We start from the raw sequence: 26361 nt of genomic DNA, 5'->3' as shown, positions 1-26361 counted from the left end.
TCCGATGTAAAGGTAGCCGATCCGCTTATGCACGTCCGCATAGCGTATCGGCGACGCGGCGTCGACGAGTTGCGTGCTGGTGTAGCTGTGTATAGCCCAGCACTGTCGACACGTCGTTGCACACCCATGTTGTTATAGGCTTGGTGAAGATCAATACGTGCACGTACTAGATTGGTTCATAAACCAATCTGTACATTCATGTGCATGTATGCTTGTCTGCTTGATCCTTTGCTCCTGGATCCTAGCCGCAGGGTTGCGTACTGCGTGTGGTAGAGCCGCCTGGCTGGTTGCCTCGGGCACGCGCGGCTGGATGCGTCCTGCTGCCGTGCATGCTCCAGTGCGGCGTCGTAACCGGCGACCATCAGCCACGCGTCGAGCGCGGCGTGCAGGTGCGCATGAGCGGGCGGTCGTGTTGGCCGGCGACGAGCAGTACACAGATAACATATCAATCTGATTAGTACTGAAATCAATTGATCTACTAGAACACTTACCGGGATTAGCGTATGAGCAATCTCGTGCTGATAACGTATTGAATAACTAGTGGCCTATTCGCTGATCCGGAGTAGAAGACAACGATCTCACGCACACAATCATATAGTAGATGACATCATCATAGCCAACCTTTCCCGATTCGTTCTTCCTCCCGTTTCCCTCTCTGAAACCTCGTATTCTTCTTGCAACAGCAAGATGTAGCTGCCGGAGGGGATCAATCGCCCCATCACCAGGAGCTTCGGCGCCCAGCTTCTAAAGAAAGCTCAGGAGAACGCCGTTGGGGTGAACAAGGTACGGGTGAGACACCCCTTCTGTTCCTCATTCTTCTTGCGAATTCAGAGCGTTTGGTTTGATCCCCAATTTTGATTTTGCTCGCAGATTGTCGTGCAGAACCCGGTCAGGAAGGAACCAGCTCCGAAGTCGGCCAGGTCGTACCTCGTCCCGATAATACCGCCAAGGCCAGCACCGGCGCCGGCGTCAACGAGAACAAGAAGCCTTCGAAGTCGGAGGGCACCGGCAGCAGCGGCAGCGGCGGCGGTTCAGCCCACAAGTACTCCAGGAAGAAGGTCGTGAACACGCTTACATCTGGGCTTACTGCTCGTTCCAAGGTGAGTGATCGATCGAACACCTATGCTTGCCTGCTTATTTCAGCATAATCGCATTGTAGCTGAATCTGAATTTGATGTTATTAATGGCAGCACTCGTGTGGCATTACTGAGAAGCCAAAAGAAGTCGTCGAGGACATCGACAAGCTCGACGGCGACAACCAGATGACATGTGGGCCCCACCATTTTTAGATTTTTTTTGTGGCTGACATGTGGGCCCATGATTTTTATTATTTTTCCAAGATATAATTGCCACGTCATCGCCACATCAATACCACATGGGACGGAGACCTAGTCAAACCAGCCACGTAGACGCCACATCAGCCAAAACCGTCTTCAAAACCGCTAGGGACCTCGTTTTCACCGGTTTTGACAGTTCGAGGGCCGGTTGTATCTGGTTTTGGGGTTCTAAGAACGAAAATCGGACTCGGTGTAAAATTAAGGGACTTGAGATGAACTTATTACACACGGCTCGGAGAGGACGAGAGGTCCTTTGCTTCTATCGTCGCACGGCCCATCTCTCAAACGAAGCAGGCCCATGTCGGCCCAGCAATGGAGAAAAAATTAATCCTGATTCGAAGTGGGATATATGGAAACGGAAGAAACGATATTTTGTTATGTAAAGAGAACCAATCCAGTTCCACAACGGTTATCCCGTTTGAAGTTGACAAAAATGAATATTAAGTTAACACACATGAAATGAAAAAACAATTAGAGAATAATTAATTAATTTTTGATTATTATAAACTTAAAAAATAAATTTATTTGCTATTTTAAAATAATTTTCATATAGAAAGCTTTTACACAAACCACACCATTTAGTAGTTTGAAAAATCTGCTAATGGAAACCAAGATAAAATATGTATCACAATACCTAACACTTGTTCTTCCTCCCAGAGTTTAGAGATGCTCATCTCATGCAGAACAATAAACAGATCGAACTCTGGCTTTTACTACATCCCAGAATCGACACCTCATCTTATCTGCCAAACCCAAATCAAACCCCTGAGTGACATCACAACCCCTTTGAAGATTCCGTGCTAACTGTTATGCTCCATCCATGGATCTAACTCACCTGCATGAACTCTCACTGCCATTGGCCTAAGTTTTCTCTCCCATTTCAACTGAATCTGCAAGACGTCAATTGCCAATTTAAAGTTGCAAACCCCAACTCTCACAGTCACAATTTTTATATTTTTTAGGCAGAAAAAAAGAGAGGCAAAGCTGGGCTTACTTGTGCCAAGCTAAATGTGCATTGTCTCGGTGCTATCTGAGTAGGGATACCTGAATAAGCAGCAACTTGCCGTCGTTGAGCTAGCAATTCTCACCAAATTGTGATACACTGCATAAAGAATTTTCAGGCTAATTCTTTTCAAGAAAAAGATTTTCATTTGATTGGTATAATTCTATAATGGGAGAGATCATTGTTATTCAGATGTCACACGCATGCGTGCCTCGTTGCGAAAGCGATGTTCTTCTCATCGTTTTTCTGATAAGCTTGCAGCTCAATGCAGTGATAATCTGTGAAGGAATGCGTCTACCTGTTGCTGCAGCAGGTTGTAGCAGATGTAACCGTGTAGATCCATCGTGCAAAAGGAATTTTTCTCAGGACTTTGGTGAAAAGAAGCTTTCGTCATTGACAAACTAGTAGTGCATATTGCGTAGCTTTGCTATGTGCGCCTGCAAGGAAACCACTAATTGCGTATGAAAAAAAAAAACTCATGATTCTGAAAAGTTGGTTAGTGGTTTCCCTGCAGGTGCTTTGATCGGTCATGTGGCAAGCAGGGGTCTACATTTTGGAATTGAAAAAAGAAGGATAAAAAATTAGGAAATTTAAAATGAAAAAAATTGCGAGTTTTAAAGTGATTTTCACTGAATCTGAACAATCTTTTGCTAACTTGAAACATATTAAAAAATTTCGGCCATACCCACCGTCAGAGACCTGAAATTTGGAAGGAAAAAAAATGCAATTCCTAATAGTGCTTATGAGTTATGATCTCCTTCTCATGATAAGAGTTGCTATGCAACTCCCTCTCATGATAGAGTTTGATATCCATTCTTGGTTTTGCACTGAAAGTAGTATGACTAGTACAAGGTTTTGCTATTTGCTCAGTGTCATCCAATACGGAAGGGCGGAAGGCCTGTAAATTTAGTGCACCGTATCACTTTATTATACATTCATATCAGGATGTCAGCAGCAAAGAGCTAGTGGCAATGTGGCATGGCTCACCAGAAAGAGAACTAATAATGCATCTGTAGCTAAAAACAGTATATATACACACTAGTGTTGTTAGCAATAGGATAACGGAATGAAGTTATATGTACTTTCTTCTTGCTTCAAGATAAGGCCAATATTCTAAACCACAATTTTATACATGCTTAGCTTTGAGACTTTTAGAGGCAAATAGTCAAGTTATGAGTTATCCATGAACAACATTATATATATGGTCTTTCTTCAGTACTTTCTCCGTTTCACAATGTAAGACTTTCTAGCATTGTCCACGTTCATTTAGATGTTAATAAATCTAGACATATAATGCTAGAAAGTTTTACATTGTGAAACGGAGGGAGTAGTTCACTTCAATCACTCAATCAGTTTGTTCTAGTCCATTGATGGACAAGTCAATTCATGCTACATCTTTTTAGATAATATCAAATTCATGCTATATATCTGTCAAATTATCTGACAATAAGATAATCAAGAATTGTGGTAAGCATGTTCTGTCCTTTTTACTACCCTTCATCTCACCTCACAACTAGTACTGTCATGGTTCTCTGGTTAATTGCTCTAGCATTCAAGCTGTAAAGTGATCGCTCCAGTTACCAGAAAGCAACAAATTTGGCACTATAATTCTCAGTGGAATCTGAATCTAAGTCCATCAGACATATTCCTGGCTGACGCCACACATGCAATTTTGCAAACAGTATGGTAATTAACAGTGATGTGGAGATGCTCAAAGGATCTTTCAATTGGTGAATCTTTTGTGGCAACTGGCAAGTATGGATGCTTTGCAGTGCACTTATATATTTAACTGATGTACTCAACTCTGCCTTATTTTGTTTGATAATGATTAGCATTTAGGAATTCAGTCTTATCCAGTTGTCTACAGCAAAACCACCAAACTGATGTAGACACAATAGTTGGAGCTATAGCGCCAAAGTTAAATACTCCCTTGGTTTTTCAATATATGACGCATTGACTTTTTAGATGTGTTTAACCATTCGTCTTATTAAAAATTTAATATAATTATCATTTATTTTATTATGATTTGATTTATCATCAAATATTCTTTAAGTATGAAATAAATACTTTTGTATTTGCAAAAAAATTTGAATAAGACAAATTGTTAAACATTGGTAAAAAGTTGAAGTTAGTATGACTGTGTTGATGTTCAAAACGATATGTACTATTTGTAAACGTGGAGTAACGAGAAAAGAAGAGTTTAAAATTTACAAAACACAATACACTCTCTCTGATGGACAGAGGATGAAACCAGTACAAAATAGCGTAGCAGCTTTGATCAAACATGATAAAAAAAAAAGCAGAGATATGCATGCCACCATTCTGAACATCTGACGAGGTGACAAACGCTTACATTTTGCAGGGAAATTAACACAGTAAAAGTTCATCAAAAATTTCCTACCAAACAAAAACCTCCATTTCCAAATTTAACGAGCCCTTAGTGCCATCGTCGTCGTAGTGCACGCGCCGTAGACGAACAGTTCGGATATCTTAAAGCGGAGAGATCGACGTCGACGCACGCATGGCGATGGCGACGGTCGCCGTCGCGTCGACGCGTCGACGGCCGCAACCAAATTATTGGGGAGTTAGGTGTCCATCAAACCGCACTAGCTCCATGTCCATTGGAGTCCGATGATGACCTCACGCCACCACTCGAGCGGTGGTTCTTGCTGCGCTCCGCGTCATCGTCGCCGTCGCCGTCGTCTTCTCCGGCGCCGGTGATCTCCTCCGCCTCCGCAGCGGCGGCGGCGCCTTTGGAAGTGGGCAGTGATAGCTTGGTGTCAGCCTGCTTCTCCTGGGTCTCCTTGTGCTTGCCCCAGAGCACGGAGTAGAGGCCGACGACGATGAGCGCGGCGCCGACGACGCCGCCGAGGTAGATCTGCTCGGAGAGGATGAAGGAGCCCATGACGGCGACGATGATCATCATCAGCGGGCTGAACGCCGACGCGAACACCGGCCCCGTCCTCTGGATCACCAAGCCCTGCACGTAGTACGCGATGCTCGACGTCACGATGCCCTGCATGTGTCCAAGAAACCAAGAACGTCAGAGTGCGTGCTAGCGATCGCCGGCGCCGGAGATGGGAGAGGATGGTACTGACGGCGTAGGCGGCGGCGAGGAGGTTCATGTCGAAGCCGATGGCCCAGACGGAGGGGCGGCGCCGCTCCATGGCGAAGGTGACGACGACGGCCTGGAGCGTGCCGACGAGGCAGATGAGGGTGGTGAGCGACAGCTGCGCCGAGTACTGCTTGATGGTGTGCGTCTGGAGGATGAAGAGGGACGCCCACGCGAGCGTCGCGACGATGACGAACATCGAGCCGAGGAACCAGTCCCTGCCGGAGATGGCGGCGGCGGCGGCGGCGGGGGCCTCCGCCACGCCGGCGCCGGCGTGCCGGCTCCACGCCATCTCCATGAGCGGGCCCTTGTACAGCGTCATCAGCATCGCGCCGGCCACCGTCACCAGCGTCCCGGCGATCTTGGCCTGGCACCTCACCTTCTTCAGCTCCAGCTTCTCCATCCTGTCGAACACCATGCATTAACGTCAAACCAGCTCACATCTAGCTCTCGATCGCCATGGATGCATTGAGAGAGATCGTACGTGGTGGAGAACGAACCTGAAGATGACAGCCATGACGAAGGTCATGGCCGGCAGGATGTTGCTCATGGCGCAGGCGAAGGTCGGGCCGGTGAACTTCAGGCCGGCGTAGTAGAAGTTCTGGTCGATCACCGGTCTGCACCAACAAACCAAGAACAGGTGAATCCAATGTGTCATTCCAGAGACAAGCTATGCTTCCTTTTTTCCTTTGCAAATTTTCATTGGCAAATATTTCCTTTTCTTTGGCAGAAACATAATCAATCCTCCATTAGAGTTTGCATATGAGACTATCTTTTAAAACATAAGCTGCAAGATTTTCTTATTACAAATTGTAGTGTAACTACATTATAACTAGACTAAGTCTCACTAAACATAATCAATCCTTCATTAGATTTTTTTTATTAAAAGCGCTGCAAGATCATACGCAATGGAGTTTGCGTATAAGATTTCTTTTATTAAAAATCTTTAAAATATAATTATAGTATAATTATAGTGTAATTACGCTGTAAGTAGACAAGTCTCACTAACCCGAGTAGCGCCAGGATGAAGATTTGGAAGAAGATCGACCACGTCATCTTGGGCCTCACCTTCCTGTCATAATGCCATTAATTTGTAGCGACACGTCAGCTTCCGTTACACATCATATGATCAATGTACAATAACAATCAAGTCCGTGCACCGACCAGTTCATCCAGAAGCTTAAACCGACAATAAGGGTACATACGAGTACACGTTAAAACAACGGATTGTATACCTCTCGAGGATCAGCGCGAAGGGAGCAATGGAGATGGTGGCGAAGGCGTGGCGGTACACGACGAGTACGTAGTGGCTCATGCCATGGTTGAGTGAGACCTTGGTGATCACGTTCATGCCGGCGTAGCCGAACTGAAGGCAGATCATGGCGAAGTAGGGCTTGGCCTTCTCCATGAAACCGCCGCAGCAGGAAGCCATGGCGATCTTAGCTTCCTAATTAATCTCGAAGATTGCAGCTGATGATTTCGGTTTCAAATTAAAGATGGCAAGAACTCAGAGATCTAGATCGAGAGGCACACACTCTGAATTGAGCTGATCTGAGCTGAAATGGCCGTTGCTTATCAGTCAATTTATAGGGTTTATGGGCAGGGGCATTTCGGTGATTCTCTGTGAAAGAAATTTGTGTGAGTAAGGTGGTCCCCACTTTGGGTGGGCCAGTGCAACGCTGGATTCGTATATTCCGAAAATGTTTGCGCTCCTGCTCAATGGCCATTTTAGTGGATTCCGAGTAGAAATCCGGACCTATCTTTTTCTAAAAAAAAAAAAGGGGAAAAGGAGAAGCACAATTCAGATTTTTAAATGAGGTAGAGGGTTCTCTGTGCCTTGCAATGCGTTAATACGTGGAGCAGAGCAGCAGACACGGAGAATCACGCCGTGACGGCAGCTTTGCTGGAGCTTGAAATTGCATGCTGATGCTCTCATACTTACTGGTTGCGGTGCACCTCTGTCACTCTGTGGAGATTAGGGTGCGCTCGGTCCCGAAAACGGATTAGCTCATTAACATATTAATTAAATATTAGCTATTTTTTAAATCAACTATCCTATGAATTTCTTTTAAAAAACACACTGTTAAACAATTCCTAAAGTGTACGCGTGAAAAACAAGTGAGTAGAAGTTGATAACATATATTAGTTTCAAACACACCATAAAAGTTGTTTTGGAAGGTATTTTTTGGGTGCAGTTTATAAATCAAAGATACATGATTAAGCCAACTAAAAACAAGCTGCGGTAAAGAAAAACATTGATCACTTACCCTAAAGATATTTTAGATGCAAGTCACTTTTTTAAATGCCAAGATTTACTCTATTCATACATCCCATATAACCCTAACACTAGTCAACTCTTCTCACTCTCTGTAACCATCCATCGCAACACTTCGATTCTCTCCTCGCTGCTTAGCAACTATTGCCGCATTCCTCCTAACCACATTGCATTCTTTGCCCCTCCTTCCAACCTCATTCACTGCTCTCTTCCATCTCTACAATTTCAGTGCCATCGCTCGTCCTCGTATCTCCACCATCTAACGTTGGTCCTCAGCCACCTCAGAGTTTACTCAAAAGCCACCCTTGTTGCCCCTCTATCGACCAACCCTGAAAACCTAACCTGGTGATACATGCTTTGCCAGAGTTCATATGCCAACGACATCTAGAGGCTCACATAGGAAGTCATTGTCGTAGTCATTGGTGAGTTCTCCCTGCTATCCCTTCAACTCTCACATCTCTCTCGGTTGACGGATGAAGCAATTTTAGTGTAAAACTTTTGTGCCTTTTTTTGGCGGTCTAAAGCCAATGCCAAATGACAATTAAAAAGGACAAAAAAAACCTTATATTAATGCTAAAATTATTCTCTAAAATTTAAAATTGTATAACCGTGTCTCAAATAAGCAAGCTCTAAAGTTCAAAGTTTTATGATGACTTGCAAACCACTTATAGGTTATTTATATGGTGGTGAGCTAATATATCCCTCCTCTCGCGTGTTATAACATGTGTTTTTTTTCCCAATATAACTGCTATTTAAACAACAAAGTTGAATTGTTAGGCAGGCATGGTGTTCATGGCCTAGACTAGACAAGCCAATATATGAGGCAAACTTTTGAGTCATGGTCTCCTCTGTTTTATGCAAGTATTGTTTCTTTGAGATGAGAACCAGCAAGTGGTCACTACATCACTTTCCAAAAGAATAATGCAATATTCTTCAGCGGCTTCGGACAGCTACATCTCCAAACACAGCAGAAGAAAGGAATTTCTTTTGTGTGGAGTCCATGGCGGAAAGCTATACTACCCCAAAGTTCAAACGGATTATTCACTCCTTCGATGAGACTAGACAGAGAACATATGGATGATCTGATAGTTCTATGCATATATATTCAAACCAAAGCCCAATTCAGCTTCTTAACTCAAACAAACAAAAGATATTTTTTTACTTCTTTTTAGTGCACTTGACTGTTTTAGAAGCTTATTTTCTCCTGAAAAGCCCAAAAATTGGGTGTACGCATTAAGGAATGTTAAAGTTGGTGCACCTATATTTGTATATGCTAATCTTTGACACAATCACATTAATTAGTTGTAAGCACATTTTATTTATTTGTATCAGAACATAAACATTCAACTAGTTCTTGAAACGGAATAAATGATCACCTCATATAGGAGTAAATACTCTTATACAAATCATGTGAAAGGTGCTTCTATTAATAAATACGACATAATTGGTATGGAGTTAAGCATCTCTTTTTGGCTTTTGCTGTCTGTGTCATCCACGCACTCACGTCGTTCGTATCTTCTGTAATCTGGACATAGCCTGAACTGAAGCTGTACTTGTCCTCATCCATGCTTACAGTATGTCAGTATCACTTGGTAACTGAAGTTTTTTTATTTTTAGGTTTCAAAAAAAAGAGTTTTTTTTTATTTTTTAGCACTCTTAAGCTCATAGTACAAACACCACGACATACAAACAGTAGCTAGCCAAGGAGCAAATAACCTGCAAAATCCTACTAGTGTAGTAGTACATGATAGTACAGCATTTTTTTCAAACTTAATTACTACTCCATCCGTTTCTAAATAGCGACCACTTTGATCCCGATCGTTTTTAAATTATTAGACTAACGTGAAAATAGTTTGATGCTTATATTTAGAGCACAATAATTTTTAATAACATAATGTTATTTAGTGTTTCTAGATTCAGTATATATAAAAGAAGATGAATTATCAAAGTTCAAAAAGTGAATGTTCTCTATTGTTCGTCAGAAACAGAACAAGTATCAGCAAACAAAGCTTAGGGCAATTAGCTTCTCTCTGATAGCATTCAGGTAGGATAAGTAATACTGACAGATTCACCTCAACGAGAGGGTTGATCATGTCATGTCATGTCATGTCATGTCACAACACACAACACGTTGGACAGCAAATACTACCTCTGTCCCAAAATAAGTGTAGCTGTGGATATCCGTGTCCAACGTTTGACCGTCCGTCTTATTTGAAAAATTTATGAAAAATTTAAAAATATTTAGTCACACATAAAGTATTACTCATGTTTTATCATCTAATAGCAATAAAAATACTAATCATAAAATTTTTTTAAATAAGACGAACGATCAAACGTTGAACGTGAATAGTGTAAAACTGCACTTATTTTAGGACGGAGGGAGTACTTTTGAATGCACGCAAGTTTTTTGGGACTTTACTGGAACCGTGGAACGACACGTTTACTGGGACGGAGGAAGTATAAGCAGCAAATCACTGGTTGACATGCATCATGAATGCACGCAAGCACAGATCATCAGGTGACGCAAAAGGGGGGAGAGATTCCTTTCAGAACAGGCATTTCCATGCTGGTCTACGTTAGTCGAATCAAGAGAAAATCGGACCTTTCGATTTAACTACCTGAAGAATGGGGTAAAAAGTCTAAAGGAGGAGGTAACATAGTGATCAGACTAGACTACTCGTCGACTCTTTCAGTTCATAAATATAAATATTTTAAATCTTTTAACAAGTAATTAGAAAAACTCTGATGTCGACGCTCATTACAAAAAGAAGAATGGTTAGGGTAGGAGGTGATTGGAAGTAAAATCCTCTCTCCGGGTTGATAATATTTATCGTTTTGAAAAAGAGCACGGTCTCTAAAAAAACAATTTTGACCATTATTTTCTATTATAATATATATAAAAGTGGTAACAAATATATGATTTAATTAAAGTACTTTTAAGACTAAACTATACATGTACTCACCATATTTGAAAGACAAATATTTAAAAATGATTTATAATCAAAGATTCTAAAGTTTGACCTTAGTTTTGTCTAAAATGATAAGTATTATCAGCCTGAAGAGAGTATAAAAAACTTTGAATAGGAGACAATCGACGAGATACATAACACTCTCTAAGCACTTATATTTGTAAACAAATTTTAAACTGTTTAGCTAAGTGAGCGCAGCTTAACTGGTTAGGTTCATTATGATGGAACCAGTTCACTCGGTTTAAATTCTATATTTGACCGTGTACTCGTATTTATAGATAATTATTTTTTTCAGTGGTAGGCGACATACTCATTGACAGCTGACTTCGTCAATCTCAAAATATACCAACCCAATCTTTCGGAGATGCTCATAGATATGCCGATCCAATGTTTCGGAGGTGCTCATAAGGTAGGACGTGTGCATACATTCATAGGGGTGAATGTGCATACATTTGCACTGTGTTTCTAAACAAAATTAAACCGTTAAAATATTTATATTTATGGACAGACAGACCAGCGAGCAGTGGCATCCGGATGCAGATGGGAGCGCACAAACGGCAGTGGCGAGTGACTGGCTCTCTCACTCTCTGATTCCGGTTTTTGGTGGGGAGAAATGGAGAATGATGCGTTGACAGGCGAGTTAATTGCCACTTTTCAGGCCTAATTACGTTTTGTTTAATCGTGCAGTGCATGGTCGGAAATCGCTCCAGCACGTCAATCAGGTCTCTGCGATCGATCTTGCGGTTTGTTACATGAGCACATATTCCGTGATGGTTGGATTTATCATATTGGTCCTGAAGCAAGGGAAATGGGGAGAAAAGATGCTCACTATTTGTAGAGTAGAGAGCAAAACTGTAAACATTGTTTCATTGTCTTCAAAAAGACTTCAAAATGATGCTCATGATATGCTAGTTCTTTTTTTATATTACAGGTAAGAAAGTATACTTATGTGTCCCATTATAACCGGTGCCTCGTGGACATTCACCAGAGAGATTCAGGTATTCTCAAATCTCAATGCACGCAACCTTCACCATCGATCCTTTGAAGGCAGCGGCCTTTCGGCGGATTTTTTTACCATGAATATGGGTATACTCGTAAGGTACATAACCTTTCGGCGGATTTTTACCATATAGATATTACTTCAAAGGTATATGAGGCTGAACTGGACCTCCATTTGAGGGGATAGTCACATAACATGAATCTATAGGCGCAATGTACAATACACCGATGACACATTGACATCTCAATAGCAAATTATTTACAATAAGAAAATAATATAGAAAAATAGAGAAGCGACAGTGTTTTAGAATTTAGGGCATATTGTCAAATTAAGGCGAACGTTAATAATTTATGTAGTGAATTTAGTAGAATCAAAGATTGTAGGGGACTGGTGCTGTTGGCTGCGCATAAAACCCTGCACCTTTGTGGTTTCACTGCTCAAGCTGAAGCACTAGCATGTTTAGAAGGACTTCGGTCTTTGGGTAGGTATTGAATAGATTCATATGCTAATATTGTTGGAGAATCTTAAACCATAAAGTTTCATTGAGATGTCTTGGTCGATGACGATTGCAAAAATCAAAGGTGTCATACAATGTCTTAAAAAGATGCTGTTATAAAAGTTAGTCGATATAGCGGAACGACGACTAACCTTCCCGATCGCTTCAATCATTGATCACCCAAGACATGCCAGATGAAGACACAGGAACACACGATATTTGTTAACGAGGTTCAGCCGAAGCCTACATCCCCGGGGCTCTGATTATGGGCGCTCCTCCCCAACCAATATAGCTCCTAGCCGTCCATGGCCACGCCGCCATCCTCTCCCTGCGTGTCTACGCTATATTGTAGTCGCCATGGTTACATTGTGGTGCCCCCCTCTATTTAAGAGAGATGCCGGTTTACAGAGTTCGACTCTAACTCCACCCCCTAACACCTATTACAATTCCAAGTCTAACTGTAACCAAATAGGACTAGTATATTCGACACCTATCCTAACAAACTCCACCTTGACAAATATACGCCACCTAGAAGTAGTAGAATCACCATGCCGATCCACCTGTCCTCCAGACTTGGGTTGTCTTCTTTGCAGCTTCACCGCAAAGCCGCCCGACGAGTCTACGCCAGACCCACCGTCTTCAAGAGACTCCGATATCCCTGTAATTTCTTCCTCTTGAATCCACCTGCAACAGTGCTCCACCTTCTCACCTATCATCTCAGTCGTCTTGCGAAGCGAAATTGAATTCCTTCTTAGCTATTCACTTCCATCTTCGTCTTAAATTTGATTTGATCTAATCCATGGATAAATAACCCTTGTCATCACCAAATAGATAAACCAAACTCACCAGACATGAAGAACTGAACCCTTTCTTCCTTGTCGTCTTATGAACTGAACTAATAAATCCATCATTCACGCTTTCCCGCATCCGTAGACTGAATTCCTGATAATTTGAGAAAATCACTGTTGCTTTAAATCACCCGAAGAATTACCACGATAGCCTTCGCTCTTCCTCTTCAGTGACGCAGATTTCCATATATCCCCATCATACCGACCCGCATATCCTAGATATAGCCTGTACTGCCAAACAGTATCGCTGATCCCATCAACGATATTTGACCCGCTGTTGCCCGGGTCCTTTTCTTCAGTCCTGGCTTAACTCCATATATCTCAACTCCTCGTCGAATCCCAGATATATCATGTTCCCGCCAGATAATTCGATATGCGACCTGACTAGCCTGTTGCCACCAGTCTACTCGCCTTTTGCACTTGCAAACTATCCAGACTGTAGAAACTTCTTGCCCTTATTCTGAATCCATTCACAAGTTTCTACAACGAATCACTATCCGTTGTACTCGATCTAACCGTCCAAGCTTCGCAGTCTAACCAGTCCATCGGTCTGACCACCCTGCCGGCCCAGTTTAACCGTCATACATGCACATCTTACGCACCTTGTCTCGACAAGTATACTCATTGCATTGCCTTGATCACCATATATCTACACCATGTTTGTTGTCTTGTGCCCATGAACCGCTCCGCTGAATCACAGCCTTGCACCAATCACCAAGTCCCAAACTCCAGGTCAATTTGATCTGTCCATGCCGTACGCAACAAGTTGACTCCTGCCATCTCGTCCACCGCATTGATCCATCAATTTTCCTGATCAAGTCCGTTTAGTTGTTTTGATCTCCGTGCCCTGCTTGATGTAGCTTGCAACTCCACTGCACAACCTCCTCTCGTGCGCCACCAAGCCCACGTGAGAACGGCATGCCTGCTGGTGCTTTTCACGTGACCTTGTAATAGTAGTGATATGTTTATGCAATTAATGATCCACATGACCATAGTCCATGCCCAAACTTGCACTACTAATCCCCATTGCATGCAGCCAAGTAATTGCCCTGTTTTCTTACACGAACTGAAGCCAAAAGCACCACGAGTCCACGATCCGCTCTGCCGATTTCGATACATGAGTTTGCTCCTAACTCCGATCCACGCCTACCAAACAGAGTCCTTTACGATGTCGACTCCGAATCCACATCTTCTCCGAGTCAAGTTTGATCTGCGTCTTCTTCTGCATTGAACTCAATTTTATCGTCTTCCTTGCTGCGTCATCGTCTGCATCATTAAGCCCATGGCTTCCTGTTCGTCTGTAAGCCAACACGTGTATTTTGTGCATGTGTATAGTACATACTCCATACGCACTGTCCGTGCCTCCGCACGCACCGCAGTCGCAGCCCTCGTGTTCACCGTCCACGACCCCGTCGTCATCGGCCCTACACGTCCGCCGCGCCGCGCCACGCTCGCCAGTTTCGCCCTTCCATCAGTGGCCTCCCTGCCGCCGCGGATCCGCATTCGCCGCGGGCGTCGGGCACGCCGTACATGGCGCTACCCCTCCAATCTCTCCTGTCGCCTTCGGCCACGCCCGGCCCCGTCTTCCGGTCACGTTCCGCCATCGCCGGTCTGATCGCGAGCGAGGTCATCGCCTCCGCAATGTCCTCATTGTCGCCATCGATCTCATCGCCACGGCTGACGATCTCCTGTCGATGCGCGATCCCTGCCTCGTGTTTCCTCCTCCACATGTCTTCTTGATCCAATACTGAAACCTTCAGCTCTGATACCACTTGTTATAAAAGTTAGTCGATATAGCGGAACAACGACTAACCTTCCCGATCGCTTCAATCATTGATCACCCAAGACATGCCAGATGACGACACAGGAACACACGATATTTGTTAACGAGGTTCAGCCGAAGCCTACATCCCCGGGGCTCTGATTATGGGCGCTCCTCCCCAACCAATATAGCTCCTAGCTGCTACGAGTCCATGGCCACGCCGACATCCTCTCCCTGCGTGTCTACGCTACATTGTAGTCGCTATGGTTATATTGTGGTGCCCCCCTCTCTATTTAAGAGAGATGCCGGGTTACAGAATTCGACTCTAACTCCACCCCCTAACACCTATTACAATTCCAAGTCCAACTGTAACCAAATAGGACTAGTATATTCAACACCTATTCTAACAGATGCAAATGCACGAGATAAGAAGAGAAACAAATAGGGTAGCACATGTTTTAACTCAACTGACAATGAGTACTAGGTTTTATGCGGAGTGGAGACTTTGTTCTCCTTCAAGAATCCTATACTTCTTAAATCAGGAACATAATCCATTATTCAGTCATTAATAAAACTCTCTTTAACTAGAAAAAAAAAAGAAGACCGTTCAAACACAAGAAACTCTTTTAAACCCTTAGGGATGTCCTCTCATATGTCTTAAAAAACCATATAAATAGCTATTAAAAATTATAAAATAAATTGACAACATTCGTACAATATATATAAATATCAATTCATAAAATTTTAAGTCCAAACTCAACTCACACATTTTAAGTACAAACCCTTCAAACACTGCTCTTCTGAAGTTGAAGCTTGGGAAGCAAAGCCCACAATGCCCGCAAAGCTTATGGTCCAGTCGAAAGCCCACAGTGCCGGCCCATTAGGCTAAGTAAGGCCTTGGGCTCCAGGTTGGCCAGAATTTGTTGGCCTACTACACGTGATTCCAGCGTTGGAATCATCACGATTCTCGAGGCGGCGGCGGGTGCCGAGGTCACGGACTCCCATGGCGGATCATGTCTCACTGTTCAGAACCTCGCTTCTCGCTTTGACTTCGTGAACCTTGTGCAGCTCCGAGCTTGTTCGCCGCCGCCGCCGCGCCGTGCGTGCAATGGGGTCTTCGGCCGAGCCGCCGCCGCCGTGCCACGTCGTGGCGGTGCCGTACCCGGGGCGCGGCCACGTCAACGCGATGCTGAACCTGTGCCGCATCCTCGCCGCGCGCGACGGCGTCACCGCCACCGTCGTCGTCACCGAGGAGTGGCTCGGCCTGCTCGGCGGCGCGGCGGCCGCGGCGGCGGAGGGCGGCGTCCGCCTCGAGGCCATCCCCAACGTCGTGCCCTCCGAGCACGGCCGCGCCGGCGACATGCTCGGGTTCGTGCGGGCCGTGTACACCAGGATGGAGGCGCCGTTCGAGCGCCTCCTCGACCGCCTCGCTCTCGGCGCGGCGCCGCCGCCGCCCGCCGCCATCGTGGCCGACACGTTCGTGCTGCCGTGGGCGGTCGGCGTCGGCAACCGGAGGGGCCTGCCGGTGTGCGTCCTCTCGCCGCTCAGCGCCACCATGTTCTCCGTGCACTATCACTTCGACCGCCTGCCCACGGCCACCGACATCGCCGGTACGAAGCTCTGAACATCATGAAAGATCGTAAATTTCGTTGCAAATGAAAATTTGTTGCTCGATCCGATGCAGATGGCGATGAGGTCGGAAACTACATTCCTGGGCTGAAATCGATCAGGTTTAGCGATCTTGAGCCCACACACACGAACAAGAACATGGTAGACCTCATCCTCGAAGCCTACTCCCATGCCAGAAAAGCACAGTGCGTCATCTTCACCTCCTTCTACGAGCTCGAGAGCAACGCCATGGACGCTCTCCGGCGAGACCTCCCTTACCCGGCGTTCTCGGCTGGCCCTTGCATCCCATACATGGCGCTCCAAGCTGACGAACACCACGCCGGCGACGAGGAAGAAGAGCCATACATGGCGTGGCTGGACGCGCAGCCGGTGGGCTCGGTGCTGTACGTCTCCCTCGGGAGCTTCCTCTCGGTGTCACGGCCGCAGCTCGACGAGATCGCCGCCGGCCTCGCCGACAGCAAGGTCACGTTCTTGTGGGTGCTCCGCGGCGACTCCGGCGCGCGAGACATCCTCCGCGGCGGCGGCGGCATGGTGGTGCCGTGGACGGACCAGCTGAAGGTGCTGTGCCACCCTTCCGTCGGCGGCTTCTTCACCCACTCCGGCATGAACTCGACGCTGGAGGCGGTGCACGCCGGCGTGCCGATGCTGACGCTCCCCATAGCGTTCGACCAGCCGATCGTCGCCCGGCTCGTCGCCGACGAGTGGAGGATCGGGTACGGCCTCAGGGAGAACGGGGACGGCGGCGGCTGCAGCGGCGTCGTCGGGAGGGAGGAGATCGCCGCGGCGGTGAGGAGGCTGATGGTGATGGATTCCGATGCGGCGGCGGCGGAAGAGGCGAAGGAGATGAGGAGGAGAGCTTCGCTGATGCGAGAGGCCTCTCGCGCCGCGGTTCAAGAGGGTGGTTCTTCCTACAGAGACGTGACGTCTCTGATCAACTACATTTCAGAGTTCAAGAACTGAAACTTGTTTGCCTGAAACCACTTATTTGAAATAAGCTTTTAGTTTGTTCTCTATTTGAAACTGAGGCTGTGTTTAGTTCAGCGCAAAGTTTGGATTTTGGTTGAAATTGAAGATGATGTGACTGAAAAGTTGTGTGTATAACAAGTCGATGTGATGGAAAAGAACTGAAGTTTGAAGTTTGGATCCAAACTTTGGATCTAAACACAGCCTGAATGCTACTGGTAGTACTAGATTTCTCTTCCAGAGCAAAGTTTCTTCTAGTTCATTTACAGGAGAAAAAAAAAGATATTCAAATGGTGATTTGGAAACTTTTATGGCTGTGCAAGTTCAGAAAAGGAACCAATATATAACTTACCTTCCATAGTCAGCACATTTGCTTATTTGCAGAGTTAAGAATTATAAAATCATTTGGTTTCAGTAGCCTCAAAAGTTTGATTTCATTGCAGAATTATACTTGAGCACACATCTTTTTGCAAGTAAATTGGCAGACATAAAAGAATTATGGAAAAAGAATACTTTTCATTCAATTCATACTTATGAAAAGAATTTATGAAGAGTAGTTACACCAAGGTGTATCACAGTACTGAATACATGAGTATACTCGAGAGTTCAGAGTAACCCCGCAAAAAACCCAACAACAATCGCTCTCAAGTTGTCTTGATCCAATTAGCTAAACCCACGAAAGAATCTTAAATACTGTCAAGAACGACATTCCATCACAGTCTAAACCGAATCCAGAACAGTACTAATCCTAGGCTAGGCAAACTGCCGGAGGGCGCAGAGAGACACGCCCAAGCTGCTCGGATGCGTACTTCCTGTATGCCGTCTTCAGCTTGCTCTCAGGAGCGGCAGCATGAGCGTTGACAAGGACCTTCGCACACTCCCTGCAATCAATCAATTCATCCCAACAATCAGAACTAATGTTAGTTTACAGATCATTGAAAAGTTCAGAAACTTCAGGTTCAGGAAAAACGGAAGTTCAGAAAGTTCAGGTTTCAGGGAAAATGGAAATTCAGAAAGTTGAAAAAATACCTGAGCTGTGATTCGGTGAAACCGGTGTGGTGCTTGAGCGTGCTCGTCCAGAGGGGACTCCTCTTCAGCGTACATTGAGCCGCGTACACCGCCGACGCGGCCACCAGCGACGGGCACAGCGACGCCATGCCGTACTCCTTCAGCGCCATCTCAGAGAAGAAGAACACCATGTTCTCCAGCTGAAAAAAGACACAATGTCTCTGATCAGAATACAGTTACAATTTCCATGGCACACCAGAAATGAAATCAAGTTCTTTGTTTCTTCTTCTTGTTTTTTTTACCTCCTTGTCGCCTCCGGCGGCCTTGATGAACCGGAGCAAGAAGACGTAAGGTGTGGGAACGGTGATGTTCCACTGCAGCCTGTTCAAGATGTTCTTCTCCATGGCGAGGATATGCTGCCGCGAGTAGGCGTTGTCACAGACGTGGATGAGGTCCTGAACCTGAAAAAATCCGTTCACCGCAGCGAAGCAGAGTTTTGTTCAGTTACATCACAAGTGTGAAGCAGAGATTGGGATTCTTGTTCGTCTTGTTGAATCAATCGAATCTGCGTTACCTCCGGCGCCCACATCTCCTCGTACTTGGAGGCGATGAGCATGGCCGCGACGCCGACGAGCTGCAGCTCCCTGCGCAGCACGGGCTGCAGCGAGAGGTACCGGTCGATGACGTACATGGTGAGGTAGAGGGTCTCCGGCATCAGCTCGAATTTGTAGTGCACATCGATGATCCAGTCTGCCAGGATGGCCCTCATCTTGGGGTTCACCTCGACCTGGCTGCTCATGTAGTCTGTCGGCCGGCGCTCCAGCTGTGCAAGAACAACACTGTCAGTTTCTGAACAAATCTGAAGAGGAAAGCTTCACTGAAACGAAGATGGAAGAATCTGAGGTTTACCTGGGCTGTCCTGTAGAAGTTGTAGATGTCCTCGATGTACTCCACCACGGCGAGCTGGTTGTCGCCGTCGAGCTTGTCGATGTCCTCGACGACTTCTTTTGGCTTCTCAGTAATGCCACACGCGTGCTGCCATTAACAACATCGAATTCAGATTCAGCTACAGTGCAATTATGCAGAAATAAGCAGGCAAGCACAGGTGTTCGATCGATCACTCACCTTGGAACGAGCAGTAAGCACAGATGTAAGCGTGTTCACGACCTTCTTCCTGGAGTACTTGAGGGCTGAACCGCCGCTGCTGCTGCCGGCGCCCTCCGACTCCGACGGCTTCTTGTTCTCGTTGACGCCGGCGCCGGTGCTGGCCTTGGCGGCGTTCTCCGGACGGGGTACGACCTTCTTTGCCGGCTTCGGAGCTGGCTCCTTCCTGGCCGGATTCTGCACGACAATCTGCGACCAAAATCAAAAATCAGGGATCAAATCAACCGCTCTGAATTCGCAAGAAGAACACGAGAAACAGAAGGGGGGTGTGTCTCACTCCGTACCTTGTTCGCCGCAACGGCGTTCTCCTGAGCTTTCTTTAGAAGCTGGGCGCCGAAGCTCCTGGTGATTGGGCGATTGATCCCCTCCGGCAGCTGGATCTTGCTGTTGCAAGAAGAACACGAGGTTTTCAGAGAAGGAAACGAGAGGAAGAACGAATCGGGGAAGGTTGGCGACGATGATGTCGTGCTGCTCCTTACCCGTCGACCACATGGGCGTTCAGGACGTTGCCGATATCGCCGAGGGCTTGCCGGTTTCTCGCACCAGGTCGGCCGGCGGCGGCGGTGGCGGCGGCCTTCTGCTTCCCCGCTGCGACTGCAGCACCTGCCCATTCGCCGGAGAAGAAGATTAGCAACAGGGGTTGCGTTTACACGGGGATAAATCGAAACAAGCAGATCAAGAAAACCTAATCAAACACAGGAAGGGCAGCATCAAAAATCCGTTCTTGGTGCATGAATCGGGCAAGAAAGGATGGAAACTGGAATCAGTTGGCCCTCGCAACATAAATCCGTTCTTGAAAAAGGATTCGAACAGACCTGGAACTCTCACCAAGCAAGACTCGACTACCAAGAACTCAAAATTTTCCGCTTGAATCGTACAGATTCGGAACATCAAACAGAAAAATCCGTAGCTTGGAACCCCAAAGAACCCCAAGTTCAGGCAAGTCCCCCCAAAGAACCCAAATCAAGAACACAGAACAAAGCCACCGCCGCTCACCTCTGTTCGCCGGCTGCGGAGCGGCAGCCGCGCGCTGGTGCCTCGTCGCCATGCGTACGGCCTCCTGTTGCTCCTCCTCCTCCTCCTCCGGGCTCCAAGAACGCCAAGAACTCCGGCGAACTCCCTCCCGGACCGAAGCAGGCGGCCGTCCTCTCCTCCTCCTCTTCTCTCTTCGCTCTTCCAACTCTCTCTCTAAAATTTCTTGTTCTTGCTTGATTTGCTTGGATCGGAGAGGAGAGACGCGGAGATGCGTTGGCGTGGGAGGAGCGGCGCGGTGGGGGGCTCGAGCTTTATCCGGAGCGGAGGGCGACGCCTCCAACGGTCGAGAGGATCGACGGCCGGGATGGCGCGGCGTGGATTCAACGGCTGGGATCGGACGCGGGCGGAGTGAACGGTTGAAACTAGCCGTTGGGGACTGGTATTACGGGCAAGTGTTCGGCGGCGGGGTCATCCATGGCAAGTACTGTAGTACTGTGTTTAAGCTTTGTTTGCTACTGAAAGACAGTGTTAGCCTGGTAGTAATTACTTAATTAGGAGCAGTACATATGTGTACCAGCTCTATCTCTGTGATTACCGTGTGAATGTGTTACCACAGTGCCAGCTATGTCCAAATGTGAATCTGAGCTTTTCGTCGTATGCATTTTCTTCTCAACCAATTACAATCTTATATCATTCAAATTCTTATTCTACTTCATTTTCTTGACCAGTCATATCATTTTCCTATTTAATTATATCTATTTTACTAATACATATGTAAAAGTTTAAAACTTCACCTATTTTGGGGGAGAGAGAAAATACCGTTGCCAAGGTTAACTTCTTCCTCAGAAATGCTGCATTGTACGGCGCGGGGGCGCGGGGCTGTTCAACGCGGGCCATTTCACCAGTGAAGCCCACCAAAACGTGCGCGGTGGAAGTCACGGCCCAATGCGCGCCGCGGGGCACCGGGAACGGGAGGGCCATGGCCCATGCCGATTCGATGGGCTGCCTGCCAAATTTGTGAGGGCGCGTGGTGCCGCCGAAATTGGCCCGTGTGCGCCTCTCCTATACAACTTTATTCTTCCCTGATTTCAGCTTCGAATTTGGACGTGGCTGTCCCTGCAAAACCGGCGGAATGCGGCGCACGCTACAGCGATCGCTGGTGTCGTGTGGTGTCGTGTCGTGCCAGCTTTAACTCAGTCCCACTCGCAGGGACCCGTTTCCTCGGTGACTCACTCACTCCCACACTCACATTCGGTTTTCGGTTTTCACACGACAACATCACGCATTGAACTCGAGAGAAAAGCTGCTTCTGTTTTCTAACGATCTTATTAAAACTCTTCTTTTTTTCTATGAGAGCATTTCCCAGGGAGGTCTAAGCATCTTTCGCAGTTTTATAATTGTTGTGAATTAAGGCCAAAATCACCTCTCCAACAAATGCCTAAATCCAGTCCCAAATTTTCTGTGTTGGCGAAAAAATATCCCAAATTATTTGTATTTTCAATTTAACCAAATCATTAAGCCAGATTTGAGGTAGGGATGGATGCCCCCAATAGTGAGCGTACGCACGAGAAACCGACACTGTCTCATGCTCTAAGGTCATTGGCAAGTGAGTCCACAACAAAGAGAATCCATATGTCAGTGACTCAAAATTATACGACTTAAGTCAGAGAAAAAAAACACGGATATTAGGGAATGACTAAGTCACGGAATCTCAATCCCATGTTCTTAGTGTTGTGCCCTCCACACGAATGATGTGCCGTTTAAAAAACCAAATTTAGAGACGTTGTTAGAGGGCGGGGTAATTTATTTGCCCAATTTTTATATGACCCTAATACTAACATTTTTAGATTTAAATGTTAGCATTTTTGGAAATGCTCAAGGTAGATGCAGAGGCCTTGCCACGTTTTTCTCTCAACTATGTACTGTCATCACTTGTGCAATACGCTGATGGAAAACGGGTAAGAAGAAGCCGTGAATCCAGGCACAAAACCGTACTACCCCTGCAGTTGACACGTCACGATCATCCCAAATTTCCAATAAACTTCACTCACTGTCCACACGAACCGACCCACCCAGTGTCACGGTCTACAAAAAAACGAGTAGAGGAATATTTACAAAGAGGAAAGGAACATCTCAACTGAAGTCTAAAGCCATTAAGCAAAGCTAGCTGCTCTGCTAGTAGTAATAGAAGGAGTAGATCGATTATGCTTGGCTCATACTGTCACCACTCTGGTGTCCCGTCTCCCGGCGGCCGGTTTCGCCGGCTTGCGGCGGTCGCGGCGGCCGCCGCCGCCCCACAACGCCGGCCAGCATCCGACGGCCAGAGGCGCATCCATCCTGAAAGTTCAGATAAAATTCAGATTTCAGGCTCAGAAGTTGCTTCCATCGTCTAAAAATTCAGAATTTTAAGGTGGTTGTTATATCATGCATGCTACTCTACTGGCCAACCATTAATTACTACAGTGATATTGCCTGTCAGTCCAGCATCTGAAATACTAAGATAGTAATTTATTTATGCTAGAAAAAAATTAACACATTTTAGTCAAATAAATCCTGTGGATGCTTTGGTCAGATTGTCATCCCCTGACCCATGTTTCATTGATTTCCTGGTGACGAATTGATCGATATTTTTGACTCAGTAAGCTGGCTAAGTCAAAAAGGATGTTTAGGGTCATGTGGTCTAAAAGGACTGTAGTGTTGCTTGGAATTGTAAAAGAAATTGATGCTGACAAAGAAAAAAAAAGGAGCATGCACTGATTACTCCTTTTAGTGCTGTTTCACTTAAAAAGAATGGTACAACCCATGCACTGGATTTTCTATAGGGGCTATGACTGATCTGTGCTGGAATTTGGAAAGAACACGGTGACTAGATGACACATGTAGTTTCCACAAAGAATGTAATCGTCTTACAATATAAGTAGAGTTGGATCTAATGCAGATCAAAAAGAAAGAAGAAAAGAGTTGGATCTAATGCAGTTGTAGTAAATGTGGAATAATTGGCCTCACTAGCAAAATCTACAGCTACTACATGATGATTATAATCTCATAATTGGAGAAAGATTTCAAGATGATTAAGAGTTAATTTGACTCCTGTTGCTAGGGTCATCAGACTGCATGATTGACTCTGTTAATTGACATGTATACTCCTATATGATACCAACCACCAATGATGCAAAATTTGCTTTCCAAGATAATTAATACTTCACCGTATATGTATAGCTACGTATCCCTGCATGTCTGCATCCATGCCGGAAATTCCGCCGTGTACAGTGTACAGCCACTCACCTAGCTTTGCCGGCAGCCGCCGTCGCCGGCGCGGCCGCGGCCGCGGCGGCGCCGGGAAGCGTGCCTCGGGCGGCGGGCCGCGGCGTCGTCATGCTCCTGGTGAGCAGGCCCGGCACGTAGAAGTTGAGCAGCACGCCGTCGCCGCTGCCCCCGCAGCTTCCCCTGCTGTCGCTCCGCCGTCTCCGCAGCCTCCTCTCCCTCGCCGCCGCCGCCGCCTGCTGCTGCTGCTGCCGCCTCGACGCCGCCTCCGCCGCCTCCTCCTGCTCGGACGACGACGACGGCCTCGCCTGGCCGTTCTCCGCCGCCGCCGCCGTCGGAGCTGCCCTGTCACCACCACCATCGCCTCCTCTCGGGCTGGGGTTGTTCGCCGTGTCCTCGACTACGACGAGGTCACTGAACGACAGCTCGCGGCCGAACTCGCCGCTGTCGCCGGAGAAGTCGGAGAGGAGGCCGAGCAGCTCCTCCTCCCTGCTCCGGCCGACCTGCCGCGCCCGTCCCGACAGCGGCCTCCCGCCGGCGAGCGCCTCCATCTCGCGAGACACGACAACGATCGATTTGCTGCTGCTGCTGCCGCTGCCGCCGCCGCGCGCGCTCTGCTTTTGTAGAGGCGGTAGTGGGGCGGACACAGATTGACATGTGGGTCCCACTTTCTCATGGGCCCACATGCCAGTGACCGTGCTGGAGAGGTAAACGCGACGTGTGGGCTTGGGCGGTTCCGTTGGGCGTTGGCTGTTGCCATTTTTTTTCAACACGATGATCTAGAAGGCTTCTCCCGTTGTTTAGAGCAAGTTTAATCAACTACTAGCCGTAAATCATCTACAGTCAATCTAATAGTTAATTTATACAATCGTTAACTACATCATTATTAATTACACGTACAGCGTCTTAAAGTCCGTGCTATAGGCTTGCAGCTGACTATAAATCTATAGTCCGCTTCTCTTATCTTATTAACATATGCTTTTAGCTAACTTAATTATAGCATGTTATTGTACCTGCTCTTAGAGCAAGTTTAATAGTATAGCCAACTGCCGGCTCCAAATCATCTATAGCCAACTTAATAGCTAATTTGTACAATAGTTAGCTATAAACATATACTACATAATTAATATATGGTCTCACCTGTCATACACACATGTATCTTGGAGTCCGTGCTGCAGCTGGCTACAAATCTATAGCTCGTTGCTACTCTCTCTTCTCTTTTATCTCATCGAAATATGTTTATAGCTGGTTTATAGTCTGCTATTGTACCTGCTTTTAGTTGTGGTGCCAGGGAGAGAGAAGCTTCTGTTTGGTAGGGGGTGGCTGCGTGCGTTGGCTTAGGTAAGCCATAGCTTGGCGCGCATGATAGGCTATCAGTTTTCTTTTCGTTTACATGTAACGAAAGATGGAGACAGTTACGAATCAGATATACTTATGTCGACGCGTTACGAATAACCGAGCAGAAAGGCAAAATGATCGGGCAAAGATAACGAACTGGTCGTGACTTGAAGGAAACCAAAGAGTAGTACTCTAAAGCACACGTCTCTTATGGTGCAAATCAACAGTAGAGTTTGAACCACGTACGCAGTTAATCAATCCATCAGAGCGTCTAGATTAAAAACCGAAGTGAATAATACAGGACCGATTCCTCGACAGCTATATTAGTTGTCGCCGTGCTTGATTTCTGGAAGGCTGGAACCACTCGTCGATCGGTCCAACGTACGAGATAATCAGAGAAAGAAGAGGAAAATTGCCAGGTGGCGACTCATCTGTAGCCTGCGCCATCCCGCCCATATGCAATTGCACAGCACTACACTAGCTAGCGCGCAGAAGAGCACAGATTTTCTAGAGATCGACCTTGGTCCTCGTCAGAATCGCTGTGTGCTCTTCTACAACTTTTGTTCTTCAGATTCCAGGAAGCTGTTGAATTGATTGGTTATTTTACGAGTTTGTTGGGGCGATTGACGCGGTGTGGACTTCTTTAGCTTTCGTTCGGTACTGCTGCTTATATGTTGGGTGGGGCAGGTGTGTCATTGGCTGGTGTGTTTAGGTTTTGGGATTAGATTGATGCTATTTTGTAGGGGTGGACAGAAAAAACCGAACCGAAAATACCGAGACAGAGAAAATCGGTCATTAATTCGGTCCTAGGAAGTGAAAGATCGAATTTTGTTAGGTTAATTCGGTTAGTCTCCTCGGTTATCTGAAAAGACCGATTTAACAAAAAAAAAAATCTAGATGCAACCTACAATCCACTAAGTTCAATAGGATTAAACTCTAATTTTCACATCTCTACTTCTTATAGGCATGCAACCTAATAAGAGTCTTTACTCATACGTGTTTACAAATTTTTTTTGTGATTTTTGTGTTGAAAATTTTCATTATTTCTTTGCATATATGAAAATGTTGTTGAATTTCGGTCAAGACCGAGACCGAATTTATCGGTCCTGATATTTTCGCGTTGAGATTCAGTATTCACTTTTCAAACACCGAAATACCGAAGATCAAGACCGAAATTTTCGGTCATACTGAATGCCCACCCCTACTATTTTGAACCAT

At 46.1% G+C, this 26361-nt stretch overlaps 5 protein-coding genes across 5 annotated transcripts; 2 read left to right on the top strand and 3 right to left on the bottom strand.

Annotated features, from left to right (window-relative positions):
* The first annotated feature begins 329 nt into the window (after positions 1–329).
* On the top strand, positions 330–1289 carry LOC112939105 (cyclin-B1-5-like). The gene is made up of 4 exons (XM_066310935.1): positions 330–389; positions 694–783; positions 894–1100; positions 1191–1289. Exons 1-4 carry the CDS (start codon positions 330–332, stop codon positions 1287–1289), a joined length of 456 nt encoding a protein of 151 aa, XP_066167032.1.
* A 3233-nt stretch (positions 1290–4522) lies between these two features.
* Positions 4523–7004, bottom strand: LOC4339187 (WAT1-related protein At5g07050). The gene is made up of 5 exons (XM_015782539.3): positions 6688–7004; positions 6462–6524; positions 5953–6069; positions 5439–5856; positions 4523–5356 (listed from the first exon to the last, which is right to left on the bottom strand). The coding sequence occupies exons 1-5, from the start codon at positions 6882–6884 to the stop codon at positions 4937–4939; spliced, it is 1215 nt and encodes a 404-aa protein (XP_015638025.1). The 5' UTR covers positions 6885–7004; the 3' UTR covers positions 4523–4936.
* Positions 7005–15783: 8779 nt separating this feature from the next.
* Positions 15784–17519, top strand: LOC4339186 (UDP-glycosyltransferase 87A1). The gene is made up of 2 exons (XM_015783454.3): positions 15784–16412; positions 16487–17519. Exons 1-2 carry the CDS (start codon positions 15911–15913, stop codon positions 17389–17391), a joined length of 1407 nt encoding a protein of 468 aa, XP_015638940.1. The 5' UTR covers positions 15784–15910; the 3' UTR covers positions 17392–17519.
* A 388-nt stretch (positions 17520–17907) lies between these two features.
* LOC4339185 (cyclin-B1-5) lies at positions 17908–21144 on the bottom strand. Its single transcript, NM_001420686.1, has 9 exons — positions 20563–21144; positions 20046–20169; positions 19851–19950; positions 19528–19755; positions 19312–19437; positions 18977–19225; positions 18705–18863; positions 18424–18602; positions 17908–18275 (listed from the first exon to the last, which is right to left on the bottom strand). The coding sequence occupies exons 1-9, from the start codon at positions 20612–20614 to the stop codon at positions 18143–18145; spliced, it is 1350 nt and encodes a 449-aa protein (NP_001407615.1). The 5' UTR covers positions 20615–21144; the 3' UTR covers positions 17908–18142.
* Positions 21145–22502: 1358 nt separating this feature from the next.
* Positions 22503–24401, bottom strand: LOC107276634 (uncharacterized). The gene is made up of 3 exons (XM_015783218.3): positions 23827–24401; positions 22761–22878; positions 22503–22626 (listed from the first exon to the last, which is right to left on the bottom strand). Exons 1-3 carry the CDS (start codon positions 24354–24356, stop codon positions 22585–22587), a joined length of 690 nt encoding a protein of 229 aa, XP_015638704.3. The 5' UTR covers positions 24357–24401; the 3' UTR covers positions 22503–22584.
* Positions 24402–26361: the final 1960 nt, after the last annotated feature.

Source organism: Oryza sativa, chromosome 5, assembly GCF_034140825.1.
Source record: "Oryza sativa Japonica Group chromosome 5, ASM3414082v1".
In the NCBI taxonomy this organism is placed as follows: Eukaryota; Viridiplantae; Streptophyta; class Magnoliopsida; order Poales; family Poaceae; genus Oryza; species Oryza sativa.
This window is presented reverse-complemented; position numbering and strand designations above follow the sequence as displayed.

Excerpts from the sequence above, each read along its gene's own strand:
- LOC4339187 (XM_015782539.3), bottom strand. The coding sequence starts at position 6,884 with ATGGCTTCCTGCTGCGGCGGTTTCATGGAGAAGGCCAAGCCCTACTTC. Across the intron at positions 6,525-6,687 it reads TTCGCGCTGATCCTCGAGAG|GAAGGTGAGGCCCAAGATGA; the intron begins GTATACAATCCG and ends GCATTATGACAG. Across the intron at positions 5,857-5,952 it reads GTCATGGCTGTCATCTTCAG|GATGGAGAAGCTGGAGCTGA; the intron begins GTTCGTTCTCCA and ends GGTGTTCGACAG.
- LOC107276634 (XM_015783218.3), bottom strand. The coding sequence starts at position 24,356 with ATGGAGGCGCTCGCCGGCGGGAGGCCGCTGTCGGGACGGGCGCGGCAG. Across the intron at positions 22,879-23,826 it reads GCGGCTGCCGGCAAAGCTAG|GATGGATGCGCCTCTGGCCG; the intron begins GTGAGTGGCTGT and ends CTGAACTTTCAG. Across the intron at positions 22,627-22,760 it reads GGGACACCAGAGTGGTGACA|ACCGTGACACTGGGTGGGTC; the intron begins GTATGAGCCAAG and ends GTTTTTTTGTAG.
- LOC112939105 (XM_066310935.1), top strand. The coding sequence starts at position 330 with ATGCTCCAGTGCGGCGTCGTAACCGGCGACCATCAGCCACGCGTCGAG. Across the intron at positions 390-693 it reads GCGTCGAGCGCGGCGTGCAG|CTGCCGGAGGGGATCAATCG; the intron begins GTGCGCATGAGC and ends AGCAAGATGTAG. Across the intron at positions 784-893 it reads ACGCCGTTGGGGTGAACAAG|GAAGGAACCAGCTCCGAAGT; the intron begins GTACGGGTGAGA and ends GAACCCGGTCAG.
- LOC4339185 (NM_001420686.1), bottom strand. The coding sequence starts at position 20,614 with ATGGCGACGAGGCACCAGCGCGCGGCTGCCGCTCCGCAGCCGGCGAAC. Across the intron at positions 19,951-20,045 it reads AACGCCCATGTGGTCGACGG|CAAGATCCAGCTGCCGGAGG; the intron begins GTAAGGAGCAGC and ends TTCTTGCAACAG. Across the intron at positions 19,756-19,850 it reads ACGCCGTTGCGGCGAACAAG|ATTGTCGTGCAGAATCCGGC; the intron begins GTACGGAGTGAG and ends TTTTGGTCGCAG.
- LOC4339186 (XM_015783454.3), top strand. The coding sequence starts at position 15,911 with ATGGGGTCTTCGGCCGAGCCGCCGCCGCCGTGCCACGTCGTGGCGGTG. Across the intron at positions 16,413-16,486 it reads CACGGCCACCGACATCGCCG|ATGGCGATGAGGTCGGAAAC; the intron begins GTACGAAGCTCT and ends GATCCGATGCAG.